The 21,732-nt window shown below is 62.7% G+C and overlaps 3 protein-coding genes across 3 annotated transcripts; 1 reads left to right on the plus strand and 2 right to left on the minus strand.

Moving 5' to 3' along the window:
• Nucleotides 1–280: 280 nt before the first annotated feature.
• Nucleotides 281–4,505, plus strand: CHLRE_09g413900v5 (uncharacterized protein). The gene is made up of 14 exons (XM_043066340.1): nt 281–592; nt 658–717; nt 932–1,022; nt 1,111–1,171; nt 1,318–1,374; nt 1,612–1,653; nt 1,817–1,850; nt 2,104–2,242; nt 2,407–2,553; nt 2,636–2,707; nt 2,887–2,953; nt 3,204–3,269; nt 3,432–3,612; nt 3,814–4,505. The coding sequence occupies exons 1-14, from the start codon at nt 512–514 to the stop codon at nt 3,997–3,999; spliced, it is 1,284 nt and encodes a 427-aa protein (XP_042921636.1). The 5' UTR covers nt 281–511; the 3' UTR covers nt 4,000–4,505.
• A 2-nt stretch (nt 4,506–4,507) lies between these two features.
• Nucleotides 4,508–15,673, minus strand: CHLRE_09g413950v5 (uncharacterized protein). The gene is made up of 25 exons (XM_043066341.1): nt 15,148–15,673; nt 14,317–15,004; nt 14,136–14,204; nt 13,922–14,023; nt 13,672–13,818; nt 13,469–13,576; nt 13,293–13,349; nt 13,054–13,160; nt 12,797–12,923; nt 12,513–12,569; nt 12,342–12,392; nt 12,067–12,186; nt 11,867–11,954; nt 11,614–11,744; nt 11,282–11,386; nt 10,884–11,156; nt 10,038–10,781; nt 9,684–9,955; nt 9,517–9,614; nt 9,216–9,418; nt 9,029–9,091; nt 8,343–8,867; nt 7,559–8,241; nt 6,483–7,439; nt 4,508–6,346 (listed from the first exon to the last, which is right to left on the minus strand). Exons 1-25 carry the CDS (start codon nt 15,243–15,245, stop codon nt 4,720–4,722), a joined length of 7,500 nt encoding a protein of 2,499 aa, XP_042921637.1. The 5' UTR covers nt 15,246–15,673; the 3' UTR covers nt 4,508–4,719.
• Nucleotides 15,674–17,659: 1,986 nt separating this feature from the next.
• On the minus strand, nt 17,660–21,683 carry CHLRE_09g414000v5 (uncharacterized protein). Its single transcript, XM_043066342.1, has 10 exons — nt 21,214–21,683; nt 20,898–21,005; nt 20,424–20,520; nt 20,157–20,250; nt 19,792–19,831; nt 19,442–19,693; nt 19,321–19,356; nt 18,983–19,091; nt 18,744–18,810; nt 17,660–18,548 (listed from the first exon to the last, which is right to left on the minus strand). The coding sequence occupies exons 1-10, from the start codon at nt 21,271–21,273 to the stop codon at nt 18,443–18,445; spliced, it is 969 nt and encodes a 322-aa protein (XP_042921638.1). The 5' UTR covers nt 21,274–21,683; the 3' UTR covers nt 17,660–18,442.
• Nucleotides 21,684–21,732: the final 49 nt, after the last annotated feature.

The raw sequence follows: 21,732 nt of genomic DNA on the forward strand, positions 1-21,732 counted from the left end.
TATGCCTCTGGCACTCCAGATCATACTCAGACTTCAGTCGTCATTCCTATACCAGCCTCCTTTCACCCAAGCTTTCACCTCAGCTCTGCGCCACGAGGGGCACCCCTGACGAACGGTCACTACTTGCACACGCCTGCTCTCATGCCCAGCACTATAACACCGTACGTTGTGTCAGGTTGCGTCCCCTGTCACTTGACTCCCTTAGGGGCACGCCCCATGGATCGCATGGCGGTCCGCTAGTGATGCAGAGTGATGGCGCGACCGGAAACCGGAGATCGAAGTCAGCAAGTGAGCCAAAGCAGTATTTATATATCTGCTGTAGATGCTATAGTTTAAGCATCCATGTATGTACCTGCCTCGTGCGCGAGCCTCGACCTAAGTCTTCTGAGTCCTGAGACTCTAAGAGTAGTCTAATTGCGCCAGCGCACCGACGAACGCTCTTCAGTTAGTCGATATATCTTCCTGAGCTACAGGACGCACGGGGCTGCGAGGAGGCATAGCGCTAATGAGGATGAGCGTAGCTATGCTTTTGGCTGTTTCACTCCTCTTATTGGCATCATATCCGACCACTACAGACGCGCAGTGTATTCAGGTTGGTCACTTCCTCTCTGGCGTTTAGCTTTCTGAGTGATAAGCCTCACGTGTACGCTTCCACAGAGCCCTGGAGAGCTTGGGCCGCTGTTAGATGTGCTGAACGCAGACATCAAGTATTGGCGGGTACGTGCCTTGAGGCGCGGTGGGTACCTAACCGCAAGCACTGGCGGTGGCACTCAGTCCGGCGCCCAAACCCAGGGCCATAACCCCCATAGCCTGTGACCACTGGTCATGTCCTCTCTCTCGCGCGCGCGAAGATAGGTTGGGCGTACGTCTGTCGCGTCCAAATGGTTCAGTCAGTGGTCACGTCTCAAAGCAGTGCTCTTGACCCCGACAGGACAAGCTGGGCGGTCAGAAGCTGACGCACGAGAACCTGACGCTTTTGATTGGAAGAAATGACTATCGATGGAACGACAACCCCTGGAACGGTATGTGCGGGTTGTCGTATTCCGAGATACATGCGAAAGAGGTGCATGCCCGAGCATGTGCTGACACGGTGTGGGCGTCCACACGCAGGCGAGGCGGCGGGTATGGTGAACTCGGCGTACACAGCCGTCCTGATCTACAACAACAAGTGGTGGGTGTACAGAGTAATACGATTTGGAGTTCACACAAGCAACAGTTGATCAGCACGACTCCTGTTCGTTTCTGCGTGTCCACGGCAGGCTGACTCAACAAGCCGCCGGGCGCCCTGAATGCACCCCAACCCTCGATGCGTGCTAGGTACTTTCCTTTCCGGGAGTGGGGCTACGACGCCAACTGCACTCGCGGCGACGACTGGTGAGGACGGTGGCGCCAGGCGTAGGCCGGGAGCTCACCGCGTGGCAGGGCGGCGTGCATAGCTGCAGCGGGACAGGGGGTACGGTATGAGCAGGGGCCACCAGAGTCCCACGAGCCCACAGGTACTTGTAGCTTGGTAGTCAAGGACGGACGGTTCTGCCAGGAAGAAGTGTGCGATCTGCATTTCCCAGTTATAATGTGAAGACTCTGCGAGGTGTGCTGCCCCAACTGCTGCAGGTGCTCACACCGCATGACGCGCACGCAGGAGGCCTTCTACCGGTGAGTGGTCAGTGGCTGGCTGGCGGCTATATGCGATTAAAGCCGGGTTGGCCACGGTTTGGCTCGGTGGTGGGGCGGGTGCGCACCGTGGATGCATCAGCATGCCGCACCGGTATGCCAAGCTGGAGGTTATGCTCACCAACGAGGTTACGCCTTGGCGCAGGTGGACAGCGGCGGGTGCAAGGTTTCCAAACTCGGTGAGAGGCTGGATACCACCAACCAGGGCTCGATGCGGTGCCTGGATGCCGTTGCGTAGCAGTGGAGTCCGCCACAACGTACTTGTGGGCACTAGCCATCATGGGACCGCCATGGACTATGAGCGCCCCATCGCTCATGCCCCTGGTTGTGATAGCATTGACATCGCACCCGCTTGAACACCACATCTCGCAAAGTCGCGACCGCCCCTCGTACGCTGCCCTGTTCCCTCGCCCCTACCTTATGTATGGTCAGGTCTTCCTGCTAGACCTGGAGAACGGCGGGTCGTGCCGCGTGGAGGCCGAGTGCCCAGCACCGGTATTCTCCATCTTCGATGTCATGAAGGAACCCGAGAACTTTCCCAATTTTGAGTTCCGCATACAACACGGCAAAGGTCAGGCTGCCCTGTGCCCTTTGTGTGTCCGACGGCCTTCCAGTTCAGTCTAGGGAATTCACATGCGCATAGCTTGCGCCGTAGCCATTGTTTTACGCGGGCGTGATGCGACCTATGGGCAAAAGCAACCGCGCAGCTTACCCCTTGCAGCTTACCCCTTGCAGGCGCCATCATGGTTCCGGACATGACGCACTCCGCCACGACCAAGCTCGTGACACGTCCATGGAACGAGAAGGCTCGCAAGGCCATCTTCCGAGGCAGCCTGCACTGCCCTATCATCTTTGTCAACCGCGTGTGCCCTTGCTCTCGAGGTGAGCCAGACTCAGGAGCGCTGCACGTGCAGTATGGTTGCGACGCCCGGCCTCGGTCATCAGTCCCTTGCGCCGCTCGCAGTGCATTTCGTGGATATGGTGAAGAAGCCCAAGCCCGAGCACGGAGACGCGCCGCAGTTTGTCGACGCAGACGGTGAGGCATAGGAACGCCAGGTGGTCGCTAGCTGTTGCATGCGCCATGCCCCCGCGTCAGGGCTGCACTTTGTCCCCGCGTGGCCCGTGCGCTGCACATAGTCCTGCCGCCGCCAGCGAGATCCCACAGATGGCCTCGGCGCTAAGATTGGCCGACATACACGCGCGATGCGCACGCAGGCTGGGACGAGCACGACGCGCACGCCGACGACATTCGCATACCAGACTGGCCACAGGAGTACAGCAAGTGAGTTCGGAGCCCCCTGCCCGCCATGCGAGGCCGCGCTCGTGCAGTCCGTTGGGCCATTACCATGTGCCCCTCATCCACCGGTCCACCTTCCCCCTTGAATACCTTCCGGCGTTGCCCTTGCCACCGCCAGGCGCGCCTTACGCTCCCTTCCCTATAAGCACCAGCGCGCCTTACGCTCCCTTCCCTATAAGCACCAGCTGCTCCATCCCCTCATTCCCACTGGCTCATCCCCTTGTTCCGCCTAAAGGTATATGTTCACGCTGGCACTGGATGGACAGTCCGGAAACATGAAAATGGAGTGGCTCCTGCACATGTGCGTACGTACACGCGAGCGTGTGTGGTGCGGGGCGCGTGCTTGGATCCACTGGGGTCAGCCGCGTGGTTGTGTGTGTGGTGGTGTTGAACACCGACATATGCCGCTCAAATTCGCACCCTGTCCCGCTCTTGGTTGCCATCCGCTCACACCTGCATGCAGCAACTCGGTGATCCTCAAGGAGCACAGCCCAGTGGTCGAGTTCTTTGAGCGTGTGATCAAGCCCAATGAGCACTACGTGCCCATCCTGCTCAACAACTCCTATGATGCGCTCGATTTGATTAAGACCATGCCCGAGTCAGACATGCAGCGCATCGCAAACAATGCGCAGCAGTTTGCGCAGGTGAAACTTTCAGCGCGTGGCGGGCGCTGGTTGGTAGCTCGGGGCCTTGCAGTTCGCACACTCTGTGCGCACGCATGCACTTTCACGCGTGTTCTTGCACGACAACTCAACCCCATCCCCAACTCATGCCACGGGCGGGCGCATGCACGCAGATGTCCGATATGCACACCGCCAACATCCTGTGCCCCCCTTGCCGTGCAGCGTTACCTGTGCGACGACGCCAAGAGGTTCTACTTCCAGCGCGCCATTGAGGAGTACAACTCGCTGTTTGCGGACATGGAGGGCTACATCACAGACGTGGTCCTACCGCTGATGTCCGTGAAGGAGCATCTGGGGCTGGGCCACCACTACCAGAACCTGCCCAAGCCGGACAAGTTCGAGCCGTAGTGCGGGGTCAGCCTGGCGGGTAACGCAAGCATAGCGCACGTCACACCGTTGCTGTGCCAGCGGACTTACTATGATGGTATGTTCAAAGTAGTACTGGTTACAGCAGTGCAGCTATTCATTCTCCACTGCAGGGCCTGTGAGGGCCAATCCTGATATCGTGGCATGCTGCGGTAGCTCCTAGAGGCGTAGCCAGGTGCATGCAAGGGGCGTAGAGGTTACTCAAATGAGTGAGGCAAAGCAGGGTGCCGCCGCTGAGTTGCTCTATGTGGCAAAATATTCTGGGTGCTCACTTGTCGCGCTTGGTTGCCTGGCCGAGCCACACCCACGCACGACTTCCACACAATGCTGGTGCACATAACGTAAGCATACACACTTCTTAGAGCAGCAGCAAGGCACAGCAGATGCATGGGGGCGTGTTGCGTCTATGTGTGGCAGAATGCTACTCAGTTGTATAATGTGATGAATACAGGCCACGGCCTTCCAGTCTTCCACTCAACGCATCCCTAGTGCCCGTCCTGCCATGTCCCTTGCATCCTGCAGCAGTGCAGCTTCCGGAATGGGGATCCACAGTAAACATGCTGTCCCGCACCGTACTGCATATCATTCACTCCTTTCTATTTTACGGACCCAACAGCAGCCTGCCACAGTCTTGAGTGTCCTACAACGCAACAACTCGCGCAAAAGTCTTTATGAATGCACCCATCAGCCCGAATGTTGCGCTCAAATGTCGATCTTCTCGATCCGTATAGGCCCAGTCCGCTGCGGCGCGGGATCTTGGGACAACAGGGCTACAATGTCCGGCAGGTCCGACAGCAGGCTGCCACCCACCGCGTCGCCCGCCGACGTACTGCGGCCAGCAGCAGGCGGGGACGCCATCGCAGCGTATGCACGGCTGCCGCCATTGCCGACGTAATGATTCGACTCTCCCCATGCCGGCCGGCGGCGGCCAGGCTGGGCCGCGTTGCCCGACTGCTTGCTAGCCGCAGGACCGCCGGGCAGGTTGTGATGCGGCTGCGGTGCGCTGCCGCCGCCGCCAAGGCTGCGCAGCAGATTGCCCAGCGGCTGCTGCTTTCCGCGAGGAAGCACGCTCGTGTCATCATCCGGCACCGGGCGAGCGACAGAGGCCCTCACCGATGGAGACAGTGGCGGGGTCTCGCCCTCGTGGGACAAGCTGCGCACGGGTATGGCTGGCAGCGACTCCGACACCCACTGCCGGCCGGCCGGCCGCCCGGCGGCGGGTCCTAGCGGCTGCCGAGCCCGGTGGCCCGCAGCACGCGCGCCATGTGGCAGGTCCACGCCGGGCTCACGTGCAAGAGGCGGCAGCATCGGCAGCGGGTGCCCTCCCGGCAAGCGCTGCTCGGCAGGCGCGGGGCCAGTTGCCGGGCTGAGGTACAGAGTGGTGTGCCCTCGATTGCGGTCGTCTGTCGCAGCATTGCCATCGGCCCCTACCCCAGGGTGGCTGTGGGCTCCTGCAACTGCGGCCAGGTCGCTGACAAGCCGTGACGTCTGACCACCAGAGCCTGCCCCGGCCACCGGCGGGGCACTCACAGGGGACCAGCCGCCCAGTGACGAGGTGCCTGGCGGGCCGCCAGCTTGGGGCGGGGGCATTTCAGGCAACACTACCTTTGCGGAGGTGCCCTTGAGACGGGAGGGGTTGGGCAGCCTGAACCCGCTGGCCATCACGCCGCTGCCGGTGTACGGACTTAGCGCCACTGGGGTGCCGCGCGGCGTGTCGCCCAGGGCTGTGTGCAGCAGCAGCGGCGGGACTGGATGCTCGGTCCCGGGAGCGCCAGCTGGCTGTAGTGCGGGCGGCGGCGCTGACGTGGCAGCCAACCGTGACACGCTGGTGCCTGCTAGTCCCCGCGGCCTCCCGGACTGCTCAATGCGAGCTAGCGCAGGCGTGGACGGCTTGTCGCTGGCGTCACTGTTGCCAGCAATGGCGCCGCCAGGCGACAGCACACCCGTCTGCTCTGAGCCCTGCAGCCTCGATCCTTTCAGCGCCCGGGCTTCTCCACTTGCCTCAGCCCCCGCATCGACCTGCAGGTACGCACCACTCTGCTCCTGCAGCTCATCTTTCACGTGCGATGGCTGCAGCAGCAGTTCCCGCCGGCTGGCTTGCACATCAGGCGCTGGCGGCGCCCCCTGGTCGTGCTGCAGTGCGAGCTGTTGCTGCGGATGCGGCGACTGCATTGCAATCTCGCCCCCGGCCACTGGTGCCACTCCTTCAAGAGCAGCAGCGGTTGCATGACCTGCAGCCGCTTCGGCCGTTGTGGCCGGTGGAGTTGGTGGTAGCATTGGGTGCTCCCGGAGCCGCAGAGCGGCTGCTTCAGACCCGGCAGATGGAGGCCTGAAGGTTAAGGTCACAGACACGATGTTAGGCAGTGATCGCGGTAGCACACAATGGGGAGCTGACGTGGACATGCGTGCAAGGGACGACGTGGGTGCTAGGAGCAAGCGGTGCTCAAGGGCAGGCTGCTGCTTACCGTGACCCGTCGTGCGTGTTGTATGACCGAGTCTCTGCCGGGTGCGGCAGACTCAGCTGACGCCCAGCGGCACCGCTGCTGTCGCCTTCACCACCCCAGGCGTGCACTGGGATGCCGCCTGCACTGAGGTCGCCGCCTGTGAGCTGTCCACCAAGTACAGCAGCATTGTGCGGGCCGCGTGCTGCCCAGCCCCGCGGCGAATCTGGCTCCTCGGACGCCTCGTCCTCGGCATTAGCGCTCGGGGCGCTGTCCTGCCACAGCGGTGACGCCGGCCCGGGCTCTGCCTCCTCGCGATCCGGCGCACTAGCCTCCCCCTCGCCACCCTCAGCCGCCACAGCCAGTGGGTCCGGCAGCCGCGGCCCGCCCCGGCTGCCCGCGCGGCTGCTGTTTGTCGGGGGTCCCTGCTCCGCGCCTGCGCCTGCGTCCGAGGCCGTGGCTACCTGCTGCTGCGCGGCGGCGGCGGCTGGCACGGGGCGTTTGGCCGCATACCTGCTTTGCAGCCGCGGCATGGCTCCTGCCATGTATATGAAGTCTGGAAATGGGTCTGATGCACGTGGCGGCAACAAATCTGCGGGGCGTGGCCCGGGATCGGCGGCTGTCGCCAGGGAATGCTCTGCAGCCGGCAGGTGGCCAGGCACCTGCCGCAGCGCCGTGACCAGGCCGCGAGTGTCGGCTATGCGCAATAAATCCAATGAGCTCTTGGCGCGCATAGGCAGCACGGAGCCGGCACCGCGCCTGATGGCCGCGTGGCCACCGGCCCGGCGGCTACTTAGCAATGCCAAAGCGCCAGGACCGAGGCCGGATCCCCGCGCGGTGGCACCGCCGCCACCGCCGCCACCACCACCTGCTGCGGGGCGCGCGCTCTTACCGCCATCGGGGCTGGGGGAGCGCATGGCCGCGTGCTGCTGCACCGCCGCCAGCTCCACAGCGGTGTGCCGCTGCAGCAGCGCCGCCACCCTGACAGTGCAAGCACACACACACATCGGGTGACGGAGGTAAGCTGCCCTGCAAGCCATGCCCGTTGTGCGACCCTTCAACGTAACAACCTAGTCGCATACCCTGCCCTTGTTAGTCACCTTGCATCCCAAGCCTCCGGCACGGGCGGTGGCTGCAGTGAAGCCCCATCTTGTGCGGCGGCGGGTGGCCCCACAGAGTGCGAGCGCTGCGCCGGTACAAGCCCGTGCGGTGCCCCTGCAGCAACAGCACCACCTATGGCTGTTCGAGCTGTGGCGTGCACCGCGGTGCCACTGCCGCTATCCGTCTGCTGGTGGGGCAGCATAGGGGCGAACAGGGCAGAGGAAGCTGGCGACTCGAGACGGGAGCCAGGCCGAGAGCCGCCACGCGCGGGCGGCGACGAACCCGCACGTAGAGGCGAAGGCGAGCGAGCCCGTGAGGCCGGCCGCGAGGAGCCGGCGCGCGACATCGACCTTGCAGTGGCAATGGCAGCTGCCAGGATGCCCGGATCGGGCGAGTGGCGTGGCGGCTGCGGCTGCGGGGATGGGGTGACGAATACCCCTGGGGCCGCCATCTCGCCCGGCACCGACCAGCCGCTCAAGGCCTGGCCGCTATCCCCGGGTATGGCCACGCTGATAAGGCCGAAGGGCTGGCTTGCCTCAGGAGTCAAGTCGTCGCCGGGCCTGCCGGTGTATGACTGGTGAGGAGACTGGGCGTAGGGGCCGAAGGGCTGAGGTGAGTGGGCGCGCGGGTGAGCGCCTGCTGCCACCCCCGCAACCACCAGTCCCGGTGCGCGTGCAACCACCTGCAGGCGACAATCATTTCAACCGCTTTAAGTTCGCAAAGCACACGCGTTTCTGGTGCAAACCGTAGGTACGAGCAGACGGCGGTGCGACAACTGCCCACCTGCTGTGCCACTTTGGCGCCACGCGATCGCGCGCTTGCGCCCGCCGTAGCCCCGCCGCCTCCGCCGGAATCCTCAGTGACGCCGGCGCCGCTGCGCGTTCGGCCGCGATTGCGCTCCGCTGATGTAAGGGCGGTGGTGCCGTGGGCCGCTGTGACTGACACCGCCGAAGGACGTGCCGACAGGGCCACGGCGGTGGTTGGCGAGTCGGGCCTGTGCAAAGGCAGCTGCGGGTGCGGTCGATGATGCGGCGATAGGCCATACAGGCGGCCAGGAGGCTGCGGGGCAGCGCTCCCAGCAGGTTGCTGCAGCGGCGGGTGCGTCAGCTGAGGCTGGCTGGCCTCCGTAAACAGGCCGGCTGTGAACGGCGACACCGCTGCACCCGAGTACTCGGGGTGCGGCGGCAGCGCGTACGAGTGCACCAGCGCCGCCGCAGCCACCCGCATTCGGGTGAGCGCCGCCCGGAAGTCGCTGGTGGTGGGGCGGTCGGCCTCGTGGCCCGTGTGTATATGATACAGCGTGTCCTCCTGCACGGGAGGACGGCACGTTACTGCTGTGCGGCGGCTACAGCACTCAACAATACCCTATGCCCGTCGCCAACACTAACACAGTTTGGGACTGGAGTCGCTGCCCCCGGCCTTCTATTACCGTACTTCAGCGGACAAAAACATGCCCGCGCCCAACCTACCTTGCTCAGCTGCAGCGTGATGCCAGCCATAAGCTCGCGCGCTTCCTCCGCATCCAGCGGCTCCTGCATTGATAGATGACTCGTTAATTGGCCTTTCAAATGCACGCGTTGTTACATGCACTGCCTGTTACTCAAGACATGATTGCGAGCCAACACAGCGCGCGGACGTGTTGCCGCGAGCCCTCACCAGCGTGTCCGCATCCCCAGCCTCTGCTGCTGCTGCCGCCGCGGAGCCCAACGCCCACTGCTGCAGAGCGGGCCCATACGACGAGCGCAGCGGCGAGGTGCCGGCGGGTGCGGCAGCTGCCGGCGCCTCGCCAGGAGGCAGCGTGACGCCCCCCGGAGAGGGACTAGCGGCTTCCAAGCGGCTGGTGCGCAGCAGCCCTGAGGCTGGACGGCCCATGTAAAGCAAGGAATACGATTGTCAGAAAACGCTCGTGCTGTCGTTCTGCAATCCAGTGCAAGCGTGTTCGGCAGCCGGTGTTTACCTCGTGGGCTCTGGCCATGTGCCACCGCGTAGGGCGGCTGCAGAGCTGAGTCGCCGTCGCCGCCATCGGCGGGCCCCGGGCTCAGCAGGACGGAGCGCCTGCGGGCGGGTTGTGTGTTTCTGAGCAACATGGGGTTTGGACTGGCACCTGCACTGCCAAGTGCGTACCTGGTGGTTCTGAGCGATGAGTTTGAAGGGTCATCTGGAAGCTCCACCGATGCCCCAGCAGGGGAGAGAGCCGACAGTGGCACCCCAACCGCGCACGTGTGCGGCCCCATGCTGCCCAGGAACACGGCCGGGGCAGTCCCGGGGCCCGCGGACGACGCCGTGGTGAGGGAGCGGCCTGCCAAGGCCGCCAGCGCATCCTCCTCCGCAAACGCGCCGCTGTTTGCAGCAGCAGCGACCGCAGCGGTTGACTCCTCCTCTGCAGGCGTGGCGTCCTGCAGGAGCCATACGCAGCAACCGGTTGCCAACATGCCCGATGCGGGCTAACTGGCGCGGCCACACAACAACGCCACTCACCTCTTGCTCATCCACGAAGCGCATGCGCCGCCGCGGCTTGCGAGCAGCAGCTGGTGTTGCCACTCCCGCACTGGCAAGTCCCTCCGTGTCGCCATCCAGTGTGGATGACATGGCGCGGCCAGTTCCCAGGGTCGCAGCGGCAGTCACGGCGTGCGGGCTGCTGACGTCGACATCCGACATCTCCACCTCCCGTGCAGTGGTCACTGATGCGGCGCGGCTGGGGACGGCAGATGCAATGATCCCCTGTTGGGCTGACGCTGCAGCTGTGCCCGCCACTTCTCCTGTTGCGGCCGCTGTCATGTTGTCTGGCTCGGTCTCTGACGCTAGCGCCAGCTCTGCCGACGGGTGCTGCAGCCGCTCCCGCTCCACCGTGAGCCAGCGCTTTAGCAGCGGTGACACCCACAGCCCCTCCTCCTCCTCTTCACCACCTTCGACCAGGCCGCTGCGCCGCCGGGGCGTATCCGCGTCTGTCGATGCACTTGCTCTCGCACTCCTGCTGCCACGCCCCGCCAGGGCGGACGCCGCCATCGACTTGCTGCTGGCTCCGCCCATGAGCCGCTCACGCAGCTCCTGGCGCTCCTCTTCCTCGCGCCGCTTGGCGTTCACAAGCCAAGGCAACACATCATCGTCCATTCGGGCGCCGCCACCCCGGTGGCGGCGGCCGCCCGCTTCTTCGCCGCTGGACTCGCTCCCATCAACCCTTTTGTTGCTGCCTCCCCGACCGCGCAGCAAGAGCCCGCGACCCTGCATGGTTAAAGTGGACAACCAACACACACACACATTACATGATGGTACACATAACCTGATTTGCATTCAATTAACGATAGCCACCAACCGGCTGCTTACCTGCGCCGTGTCCCCATCCATCGCTGCGGCGGTCGCGGACACGGCCGCCACTGCCTCCACGGAGAGGCCTTTGCGGCCGCTGGCCTGCTTGATGACGCCAGTTATGGCGTCTGCTGCCGTCGGACCGGCAATGGTGCCGTTCCCAGCCGCTGCGCTACCTTCTCCTGCACGTGCCGCAGCAGCGCGAGCAGTCGCCCCGGATGCGGCCCCTGTCGCCGACGCGGCGCTCTGGTTGGCGCGTAGGATTGCATCTGGCGGCTTCTGACAAGCGGCCTGGCGGACAAAGGAAAACGGCAAGCATCAAGCCGTTAGTCATGCCTCGGGCCCTCCAGGCATGTTCGGGTCGTGCACTGGACTCCGAATAGCTGCTTTTAACCGCCCATCTGCCACGGACCCACCCGCAGCACGGTCTTGGCCCTCTTGTTGTAGAAGGACGCGCCCTCCACGGGCCACTCCAGCCCCGCTGCCATCGCCACCGCCACGTTCAAATCAACGTTTCCAGTCTGCAGGGAACAAGGAACAGATGGCAGAAGCATGGTGGAGGACGCGCGTGCACGCTGGTGCTTGCTGATGCATGTAGATCTGAGGGCATTTTCCATTTACAATCAATCTGGGACGCCTTACTGGTAGGCATCAGGCATACGGGTAGCTAAGACCCGGCACAACCCTGGGACGCCTTATTGGTAGGCATCAGGCATACGGTAGCTGCAGTATTAGCACAATGCCGTACCCGGCCGCCGGACGCGCCGGCTCCGCCTCCACCTCCCCCGCCACCCGTAGATCCGCCGCCGGTGCTGCCCGCTCCGCCGCCGGCCATGGAGCTGTTGCGGCTGGCGATGGAGCCGTTGGAGTTGGTGGAGGCTGCGGGGTGCGGCCGGGCAGGTCAGGTTGAGGATTCTCATGTGCAACCGTCTGCATACACGTTGGCTTGGCAAACAGGCGCTCTTCCACGCCCCCTCCGTGTTCAGGGACCTTTTACTCACCCAGTCGCGCCATGATGTTGCCGGCCGAGGGCGCCCGCTTCAGGGACGTGGCCGCCATCAGCGCCGCCATGGAGGGAGCCCGCAGCAGCTGCGTGCCGTGATGTCAAAGGCAGGGGCATGGTTGGCATGGTTTCAGGAGGCCAGGAAGCAACCATGGGGCAGGAGCGAGGCTGCACACGCGCGGGCCTGCAAGCTCCCACCTTGTCCGCCACCTCAGGGTGCCGCTGCAGGTGCCGAGCGATGCTGGGAGTGCGCAGGTGCGGCGGCAGCTTATTTAGGGCCTTGGTAGCACGGGCCCGCGCACGGCCCAGGGCTGGGTTCTGCGGACATAGGATTGGCAGGCGGCAAAGTTGCGCACGCAGCGCGGCGAAGGCATCAATTGCCAACGTTAGACCCGCACACGCCAGCCTCCACCGTAGCCTGGTCGTGCCGCAGCGAGACCGCTCTTAGCTTTCCAGCCAACACGCTTCCGCACCTTCATCTCCTCCATGGCTAGCTCCACCGCCGCCATCATGCCCAGCTCGTCCTACAGTCAAGCGAAGTGCGTGTGCGAGGAGTGACGAGAAGCGAGAAGATTGACATGCGCGGCCAAGGTGAGTGGAAACCCGTGATCGGTCTGGCTCTCCAACCTCCCTCCGTAACGCACCTCGAGCGCTATAGGGCTCTCCGCAATATTCTGCCACTTGGCACGAGCGTGGCCGCCCTGTGTAACGAAGGCCATTGTTCAGGGTTGGTTAAGGGATAACGCCCTTCCCCGGCACCTGCAGCCATCCTTCTTCCCAGCTGCTCCTGCCGCCCTCTCCTGCTCGATGTTTCCCTCTCGCCAGCCATCATGCCCCGAACTTCTTGCGTCAAGCGAATTCATCATGTCATTCCAGGTTCTGGAAGCAGCACCACCGTGGTGCAGCAGCACCACCCCCTCCGCCTTACCTCCATCAGGTCCGCCACCAGCCGGTCGCGCTTCAGCTTGGCGATCATGGCGCCAAAGGGCAGCGCCACGCCGGATGGGAGCACGTACTCGCCACTCAGCAGGTTCTTACCCGCCGCGAACTCATACCTGAGTATGTGCAGAGATCGGCAGGCAGTAGCACCAAGGTGACAATAGGGACAATCATGGGAACGGGTTCGCATGTTCGCAATCTTTCAGTCCAACCACACTTGCCCTCGTGACCCGGCCTCTTGCTCACATGAAGAAGGTCACGAACTCCTTCCAGCTGATGACGCCATCCCGGTCCAGATCCATCAGCACAATCATCTCATCAATGTTCTCCGGCTTGACCGGCACGTCAGACGCCTGCACGGCGCCGGGCAGCGACTTAAGGGCTGTGCCAGGGCGGACTGCACACCGTGTCATATGGTATGCACTGTGTCATACGGTAGGGTATGCACGACTTGCGACTACCCGACTACCTGGCGCCGGACCCACCTGCAGTGCCGTCAGCAGTTCCTCTCGGTCCAGGGTGCCTCCTCCGTCGTCATCGACCTGTGTCATGAAGTGCCGTTAACGATTCTGGGATCCTGCCGTCGGTGCAGACCCGCAGCCACCATTAAGCCGCTATTGCCCCTGCGTCAGCCTGCACACATCACGCGCACGAGCCTCACCAGCTGGAACCACTGCTCAATGACGCGCTCCACTGCGGGGTGCAGCGGCGGGGCCGGGGGCGCGCGCTTGCGGCTGTTAAACCACTCGCGGTTGTCCCACTTCTGGATCTGCAGTAGGCAATCACGTATGGGCAGGGCACGCGGACGTCACGGCTGCAGCTAAGTGCATGGCTGGCTTTGCTTCCGCACAAGCCTTGCCTCACCTTTCTCGCCAGCTCCCGCCGCTTCTTGGGCTCCAGCCGCCCGCGCACCGTCACCGTCTGCCCCGTATGCCGCGCCACGCGCTTTGCGTGCTTGACGCGCTCGCTCCACACCACCTCGGGCGCCCGCTCGTGCGCGTACGACTTGATCTACGGTCGCGTACCAGTGGATCAGGACAGGCCAGGACAGCTTTCAGAGGGCGACTGACATGTCGATGGCGCCGGCCTGTTGTCGACAGAGTCCTTCACTCACCGCTTCCAGCACCGGCCCGGGCGGCGGCGAGCCACCTGCCCTGGCGTCCACTGAGTCCTCATCGTCGTCATCGTTCCCACCGCCCTCCTCTTCCAGCTCCTCCTGTATAAGGCATCGCAGATAGGGACTGCTCAGCAGCGCTGCCGAATGCAGGCAGCACAAAGTCTTATTGACAGGCTTCCATCGTTGCGAATATGGTCACCCCTGGACTTACGTCCGAGTCTGCGGTAGGCTGTGGCCGGGTGAGCACGTGGGGAAGCTCCCGCCCCAGCGTGTAGTCCACCTGCGACAGCGACAGCAGCCCGCAGACGCATAACGTTAATGTGTACGCACACGGATCATCATGATGGCTCCATAGGAACAGCGGGCCCGAAACACGCCTGGCGCCCCCGCACCTCATCTGGGACGAGGTCAAACTCCCAGCCTCGCCGCCGCAGCAGGCGCCGCCGCACCGCCTTCCCCTCGAGCTTCGCGTCTAGCTTCTGCACCGACACCACTCCGCCCGGCGCCCCGGATGGCACCGCTGACAGGGCTGCGCTATTGGCCGCAGAGGTGGCGGCAGAGCGGGCGGTAGTGGCAACGCTGCGGCGGCTGCGGGCGCCCCAGTTGCTCGCAGCAACGGAGCGCGGTGCCCTAGGGCCCTGCATTGATGGCGTTTCCGCAATACTTACGCCCTTGCCACCACGCTGGGTCTCTCCACCTGTCACATCACCCCTCCCTGCATTGGGTGCCTTGCGTGACTTGGCTGTGCGCGCGGTGTGCGCACTCATTGCGGCCACGCTGCGTGCGCCGCGCCCGGACGCGGCTTCTGCTGCGGAGCGCTGACTGCCCGGGCCGGAGCCGGCCTCGTCGCCAGATGCGGACGTCCATTCTGTTTCATCCATATCTCCTTCTTCATCGTCGTCCAGACCAGAGCCCGAGTCCGGCCGCGAAAGGCCGTCATCGTCATCATCGCTGCTGCTGCTGCCGTCCGGGTCAAGTTGGTAGGGGTCGATGACTACATCCTCATCTCCCGGCCTATGCTGCTTGGCGCCGTCAGCTACAGTCGACGCCTCCCCGCCGCTGACGGCAGAGGCGGCTCCGCTGCGTGCGTTGGGGTGGTTATAGCTCACTGGAACGTGTGGTCGCCCGAAGCCCCGCAAGACCAAGGAGCCCACGTCCTTCCCCCTGAACCTTGCAACAGGTTGACCCGTGAGGTCCGCCCTGCTAAGCCCAATCTGACACACCTGACAGCGCTGCCAAACGACTTGATGCTGGCGAGGGTGCCGGTGCGGCACAGCAGCTGGTCCCCATAGAAGGAGCGGAGACGGTCCACTGCTGCCATGGTGCGCACGGCCCAGCACCACCTAGCAGCCCGAGGCTGAGTAGGTTCCCTCAAAGCCGCCCGGTCGCGCAGCCATCATTTGAACTTAGCATCACGTTCCAATTCACAACAGCGGCCACCCTGACCGCCGCGCTCTGGTTCAACTTAGCGCATCATGCCAGGACTGGAAGGTCTTAAACCGTTGTCTGTCACAGAGTCTCACGGCTTACACATCAATGAAGACTAGATAGGCATTCATAGGCAGGAGGAACGCGTCTGTCCAGCAACTCCATATATCTTCGCTGGAAGCGTATTTTGCATTGTATGTATCAAGGCAATAATCGTTCTCTTGTCACAGTACTTTAAGCTGGAGGTCGGCGGTCGTCGGTGCGGGCGTAATTCTAAGCTGCGCCTAACACCGATACGCGCATGCTTGGGTACATTATATCTGTTGCAGTGTAATGGAATATGAACCACGTAGTTTATACATATGGCCAGGGCTCGCAAACCGCCGGGCGCCCGCCCCTTTACCCCCGCCTGGCCACCCCCACAACTCCTCCCCCAACCCACCACGCCCGGCCTCGTCGCACCATTGGCATGCATTTCATCCGTATATACAGTATGTTCTTTGCACTTTCTGTAGCTTGAACGTGCACGCACGCGGTGGCAATCAAACGTAGGTTGCTGGTGATGCAAACAGGGCCCCCCATGCCAGGAGTAGGCAGGAGTCCATAGAGCTTGACGCTTGCGCCCTGGTTAGTGCGTGCGCTGTGCGTGTGTCCTGCGGCCTAGACGCTTCCCGGCACTCCTGTGCCTAGGCTTGTGGCGTTGAGGCACAGCGGTGGGGCTCTGGAGGGTTGAGGCTTGGCTAGGACTCACTGTGCGCGGAGTCACACGGACTTTGCCCGCGGGAGCGTTTGCAGCAAAGTCGGGGTTAGGCCCTGATAGCATGTGATGGCTCGGCGTCTTCGGGAGCTGGGACTGTCCCCTCTGTAACATCCGCATCCATAGAGCTCAAGGCAAGCGTTCAGGATCTGCTTTCAGATTCAAAAGAAAGTTTCCCTTTAGGATGTTCTTGGGGTCGAAGTTGGGGTTTCGGTCATCTTCCCTGACGCGTTCCGGGGTTTCAGAACCGTGTCCCCTGGGAATTCGGGAGGAGCCCCAAATGCAGCTTTAGGGCCAAACGTAGCGCAACTTGATGCAAACATGCTTATAGCACCATAACAAGCGCATGTGCAGCAAGGGTAAGCCCGTCGTGGATGGGAAATGTCAAAAGTTGTCGGCACATGTGCGCTAGCATGCCAAGGTCCCAGCCGATCCTTGGGGTTGTACACTCGGAGTGCGTTCATGCTATGTGTAATGCCACTACTGTCGGTCCTGAGGGGGGTCCCACGAGCTTCAGGGCATTGCGTCTGGCAGTTGTTTCCTCACCACCCTGTGGCGTACCCCCCACCTGTCCTAGTTCGTCCGCCACTCCGCCGTGGTCACCCGGAGCCCCCCGCCGCCCCTGCCCAGCCCCGTCAACCCCTTGACCTCCTTGCCCGGCTCCATGTCTACCTTCGTGGCGCGCCGCCGCCTGCCCCACCACCTGCTGCCGTGCTGCCCTAGCCCCTTAGCAATACTTTATTCCCCCGCCCACCACCACCCCGTGAGTACCCGCTGACAATCCCTGACACCCCACCGTGTAGCTTGCCGCCTACCCGCCCCACGCTTGCCCCCGTCTAACCCCGTCTACCCTCCCCTGCGTCTAACCGTCCCTGCATCTGGGTGCCCCCTATGCGTGCGGGGCATCCAGGCTGGCAGTGCTTGTGGGGAGCCGCACGCGGCCCGCACACTGCCCGGCCACCCCATCCTCTTTCCCCTAACCGCCCCCCGTGCCGTCCGCCCCTTGCCCTTAACCCTTACCTTGCGCCCACTCTGCCTCTTTCGCCGCCTGGGCTTTGTGTAGTCTTGTCTTTGTTATCCCTTCCTTATCCTGCTGCCGACGCGCCTCGGCCCTTTCACTGTGCCATGCCCTTTCGATTTTTGACTTTCCCCTTTACCACATGTCGCATTCCTGGCACGAGTGCTCGACGCTCCCTGCCTGGCGTCGGGGCTGTTATCCTGGTCGCCAGGGAAGTCGTGAGTTTTGTTTGTCGTCTCCGCGTGCCTGTCCTGTGCTGTTGTGCGTCAGTGCGTGCCACCGAGCCCGGGCGGCGACATTTATCGCCGGCGCCGCTCGCCCTGCTGCTCCACGACGCCTCGGCCCCCATCCCATAAGTATTATCACTTGCAACTAACGCCTCTACCTGTGCTCCGCGCGTTTGAGCTTGGTTTGGTATACTTTGGGCTGGTACCTACAACCCCCCCTCTCATGTAGCAACCCCGTAGGCACCCCGTTGGCACCCCGTCATCGGCACCAGGCGTCCGTAGTGATGATAGTGGGTGAGTTCACGCCGCAGATTGCCTTACACCCTCGAGCCTTCGGCTCTCAGCGGCCTTTGGGTGCGGGCCTCGAATTGGGTGCCCTGCCAACATGCCGTATCCCGTACAGCTGCAAACTAACAGCTCTTCAGCCAAACGCAGCTGCAACAAGCCGAATCAACACTGATGGAAATCTTGCAGCATGCATGTGCGGTGTGCCCTCCTCATTACGAATCCATGTTGTAACATTGCAAAACTGCATTCCATATCTCGGCCTATCATGCCGCACTGGCGGGGCCCTGGCAAGCATTTGCAGTCATTTGCCTTTGTAACTGCAACGCTCACTGCCTCCTAGCCCGCACGCTGTGCGGGAGACGGCGGGAGCGCGTAGCCTTCATCGCTTAGTGTACCTACTCCCGTTTTAGCCCGCTGGAACCGATGCCCGGTAACAAGGTTGTTACGCAGGACTCAACTTGTCTAATGAATGGACCCCACCGCGAGCAAGCGGTTTTCATACGGTTTCAACCCCCCCCATCACCCCCTCCCCCCACACACACGTATTGCAATCATTATGCTGGACAATGGACGGAGTGCGCGTCGGTCACCAGCCCACGTCTAAACCATGCCACGGTCCTCCAAAATACGGGTATACTAAGCCAGCTATACCCAGCCCTTTCACTGAGAGTCTCGCGCTCCCATGACAGCCAGCCCTGCGCCCCTTCCCTAAGCTTTAGCGCCGCCGGTTGCCCCTGCCTCGGCCGCCGCATGCTGCTCACCACCTCCATCTCCAACACCCAAGGATCCCGCTGCTTGCATCACCCGAATAGCGGGATGAGCAGGTACTCGGCGTAAAACAGCTTCCACACGAACATGTAGTAGTCCACCAGCTGGGACTTCTCGCGGGTGTCCACACCGCGAGCCCTGCAGGTGCAGGTCCACCAGGTGTGACGCGGGGCCATGCGTCAATGAAGTTCCACTAATGTCCCCGCGGGGTGCAATGCAGCATATGCTGGATCTGGCAACTGAGGCCCGTATGACATCTCCCTGGTGAGGATAAAACATTCAGTGGCCCAGCACGCCGGCGCAGGACGACGAAGGCCTAACCATGGCACTCACCGGTTGAGTAGGAGACCGCACAGCACCGCATGACCCGAGAACAGTACGGCCTTGGCCAGCGCACCGTCTGCAAATACGTGCAACGAACAATTAACAAATGTGCGTATGTTTGCAGGGCAAAACGACATCATCGCTCTAGTAATCGCTAGCCCGAACGCCCTTGGCAGGTGACTGCGGCGGCGCTCGACGAAGCCCCTCACGCCCTGCCAGTCCCCCATGTACCATGCAGCCCCGCTCACCTGGCAGCACCAGCGACGCGCCCATGGCCCACACGTACGCCGCCGCCAGCAGCGCCACACAGATGCGGAACACACTGCCCTCACCCAGCCGCACGCTCAGCGTGCGCACCTGCGTTACAGTGCAGAGGTGTGTGGCGGTCAGGCAGGTGGGCTGACACACGTGCCATACCAAGGGCCGTGTGCGCTGATGCTTGGGCGGCTGTGGCAAACTGTGTGCACCGGGCCACCGCGGTGCCGCAGGCTGGAGCATGGCAGCCACGATGTGTGGCTTATTGCGCCTCATAACCACAGGCAGTGGGCGTGACGTGTTCTAGCGTGCGCGTGAGCTAAGTCCTTACCCCAGCCTGGCGATCGCCCACCACATCAGGAATGTCCTGCATGGGACGCGGAGGAGCGCCAGCGTTGTGTAATACTCTGGTACTCAAATGGCGCAGTAGCGCGCAGGGATACCCATCTTACCTTGAACAGAGCAATGACAATGGAGAAGAAAAGCATGAAGCCGATCACAAACATGACTGATGGTGTCAGGGCAGCCAACACGCCCTGCCACCCTGACGCAGCAGCGGCCGAAGCTGTCGTGGCCGCTACCGCTGCCGCGAGGCTTGCTGAGCCTGATGCAGACGCTGAGGCAGCGCTAGGCGCACTGGCAGCAGCCCCAACCGCCTGAAGCATGTGTGTATAAAAGCCGAGCTGCACGATGACGGCGCGAACCTGCAGCACCCGCGCATACGGTGGTCGTGAGCATCCGCACTGGAACCAGCCCGCGGAGCATGCACCATTCGGCCAGTAGCGCTTGAAAATGCGCTTACCGCCAAAATGCAGCCCGCCGCCAGCAGTGGAGAGCGCTTCCTGTGTGTGCCGGCCCCCGTGCAAGCAGGCAGTCCTGAGGATGGTGCTTGAAGGCATGCGCACTTCGGCCTGCCTTCAGCTCGTTGCGGCAGCAGGCTTGTCGTCCGGGTGCCCGCGGCCTAGTCAGACGCGAACCCCCTTTCGCAAGGGTCCAGGCGCGTACGCCTGCCGCACCCACCCGACGTAGGGCCTGCACTACCTGTCCCTTGTTGCTCTGTAGCTGTGTTCAGTAACTGCAAACCTCCATCCCTTAAGTAGACTGTCCGATGGCGGCGGAATCTGGTCGTTAGGCTCATAGCCCCCCATCCCCTCCCCCCCCCCGCACCAGCGCATGAAGGGCAGGTCGGCGCTGTACAGTACCCCCAGCGCCAGGCTGACCAGCAGCGTGGCCAGCAGCGGCGCAGAGCCCGAGGCCAGGCCTGTGCAGTGCGATGGTCGCGGATTGGGTTGAGGGCAACATCAAGCCTCAGATACGGTAGGCCCCATGTTCACATCCAGTGCCATAGGGCCACGCACATTGCCTGTACATTGAGTATGAACGGTCTCCACGCGCCTGCTAAGTCCAAGCCCGACACATTCTGGGTGCCCTCACCAATCGCCGTCCCGCCCAGCGCAGATGCTACGACAATGCCAAACCCCTGCCCGGGCGTCAGCGCTCCGGACGCCAGCGGCAGATAGGGCTTGTTGACCTGCATGGACATAAGCGGAGGCGGCCATGCAGTAAAAAAATGTCCGGCGTTCTGGCATGGAGGTTCAGAGCACGTCATGTGGAGTCCCGGTGTCCTGGTCACCATGGTTGCTGCAACTGCATACGGTGCGGAGGGCCCTGCAGGCCCCGCTTCCCCCAGCTGACTTGACCTCTTTCCAACCCCCAAAGGGAGCGGGATGCGTGTCCGAGGTGGGTTCCAGGCACCACGTGCGCACGGTCCCTGAAATACGCTTAACAATGGGCTTCTTTGCCGACCGCTAACTGCTTGAGTCGCAAGCCAGCGCCCGCTGCCCCCGCGGCCAGAGTTGAGCCCTTGATACCCGCCGCATCGGATGCCCCCATTTGCCTTCGACTTGCCTTATCAATTTCGATGTCGTACAGCTGGTTGATGCCCACAATGGCGATGTTCATAAGGAGGGCCGATGCCAGCGCCTGCACTAACGCCACGGCTGCGGCGCCCCCAGGCTGCAGAGTTGCACAAGTAGGGGCTGTTTCAGTGAAGAACTGACAGCAGCCGTGTGTCGGGAATGGTTGCTTAGCGGAGCGGTTCGATGCAGCGCTAACAAGCAGGTTGTCAGGGCTTCAGGTGTCGCATACAAGCGCACGCAAGCAGGAAGGCAGGCGTTGGGGGGTGGCGTGGCACAGTGGCGTGCGTGAAGGTGGTGCTGCCCACCTGCGCTCCTCCGAGAGCAAGCAGCGATATGCTGACAACGCTCAGTGTTGTGCCTATCATTGTGTGGGGCCTGCTGAACGCATACACAGCGCTCAGGGCGCTTGAAGCTCCGCTGCCCTCTTCGTGTTTGATTGATGAAGCATGTTGCTGCGTCGGTCGCCTGGCCCAGCTGGATACCACCTCCACCTCATGTGATGTCCCAAAACGCCTTGCCGGTGCTCCTGCCCTTATGCGGTGACCGCAAGCTCGCGCGTCCGTTTTCCCGGCAATCGAGAGACCACCCTGTCGCAGCAGCTGCGCTGCCATTGCACGTCTGGACTGTGACTATGATATCCTATGTTTAGACCGGGTATCGATATCAGATCAGTGCAGGTGTCGAGCGAACAGCGAAAACTCGACTGTAACGCCCACAGTAGTCTAATACTTGCTGCCTCGCATCATGGTATCAATTCTCTGGCGGCAGTGCATGAACAACGTTTGCAGAGTCCTCGCCTTGTCTAATCTGCTGTCTATTGCAAA

This window comes from Chlamydomonas reinhardtii, chromosome 9, assembly GCF_000002595.2.
Source record: "Chlamydomonas reinhardtii strain CC-503 cw92 mt+ chromosome 9, whole genome shotgun sequence".
NCBI lineage: Eukaryota > Viridiplantae > Chlorophyta > Chlorophyceae > Chlamydomonadales > Chlamydomonadaceae > Chlamydomonas > Chlamydomonas reinhardtii.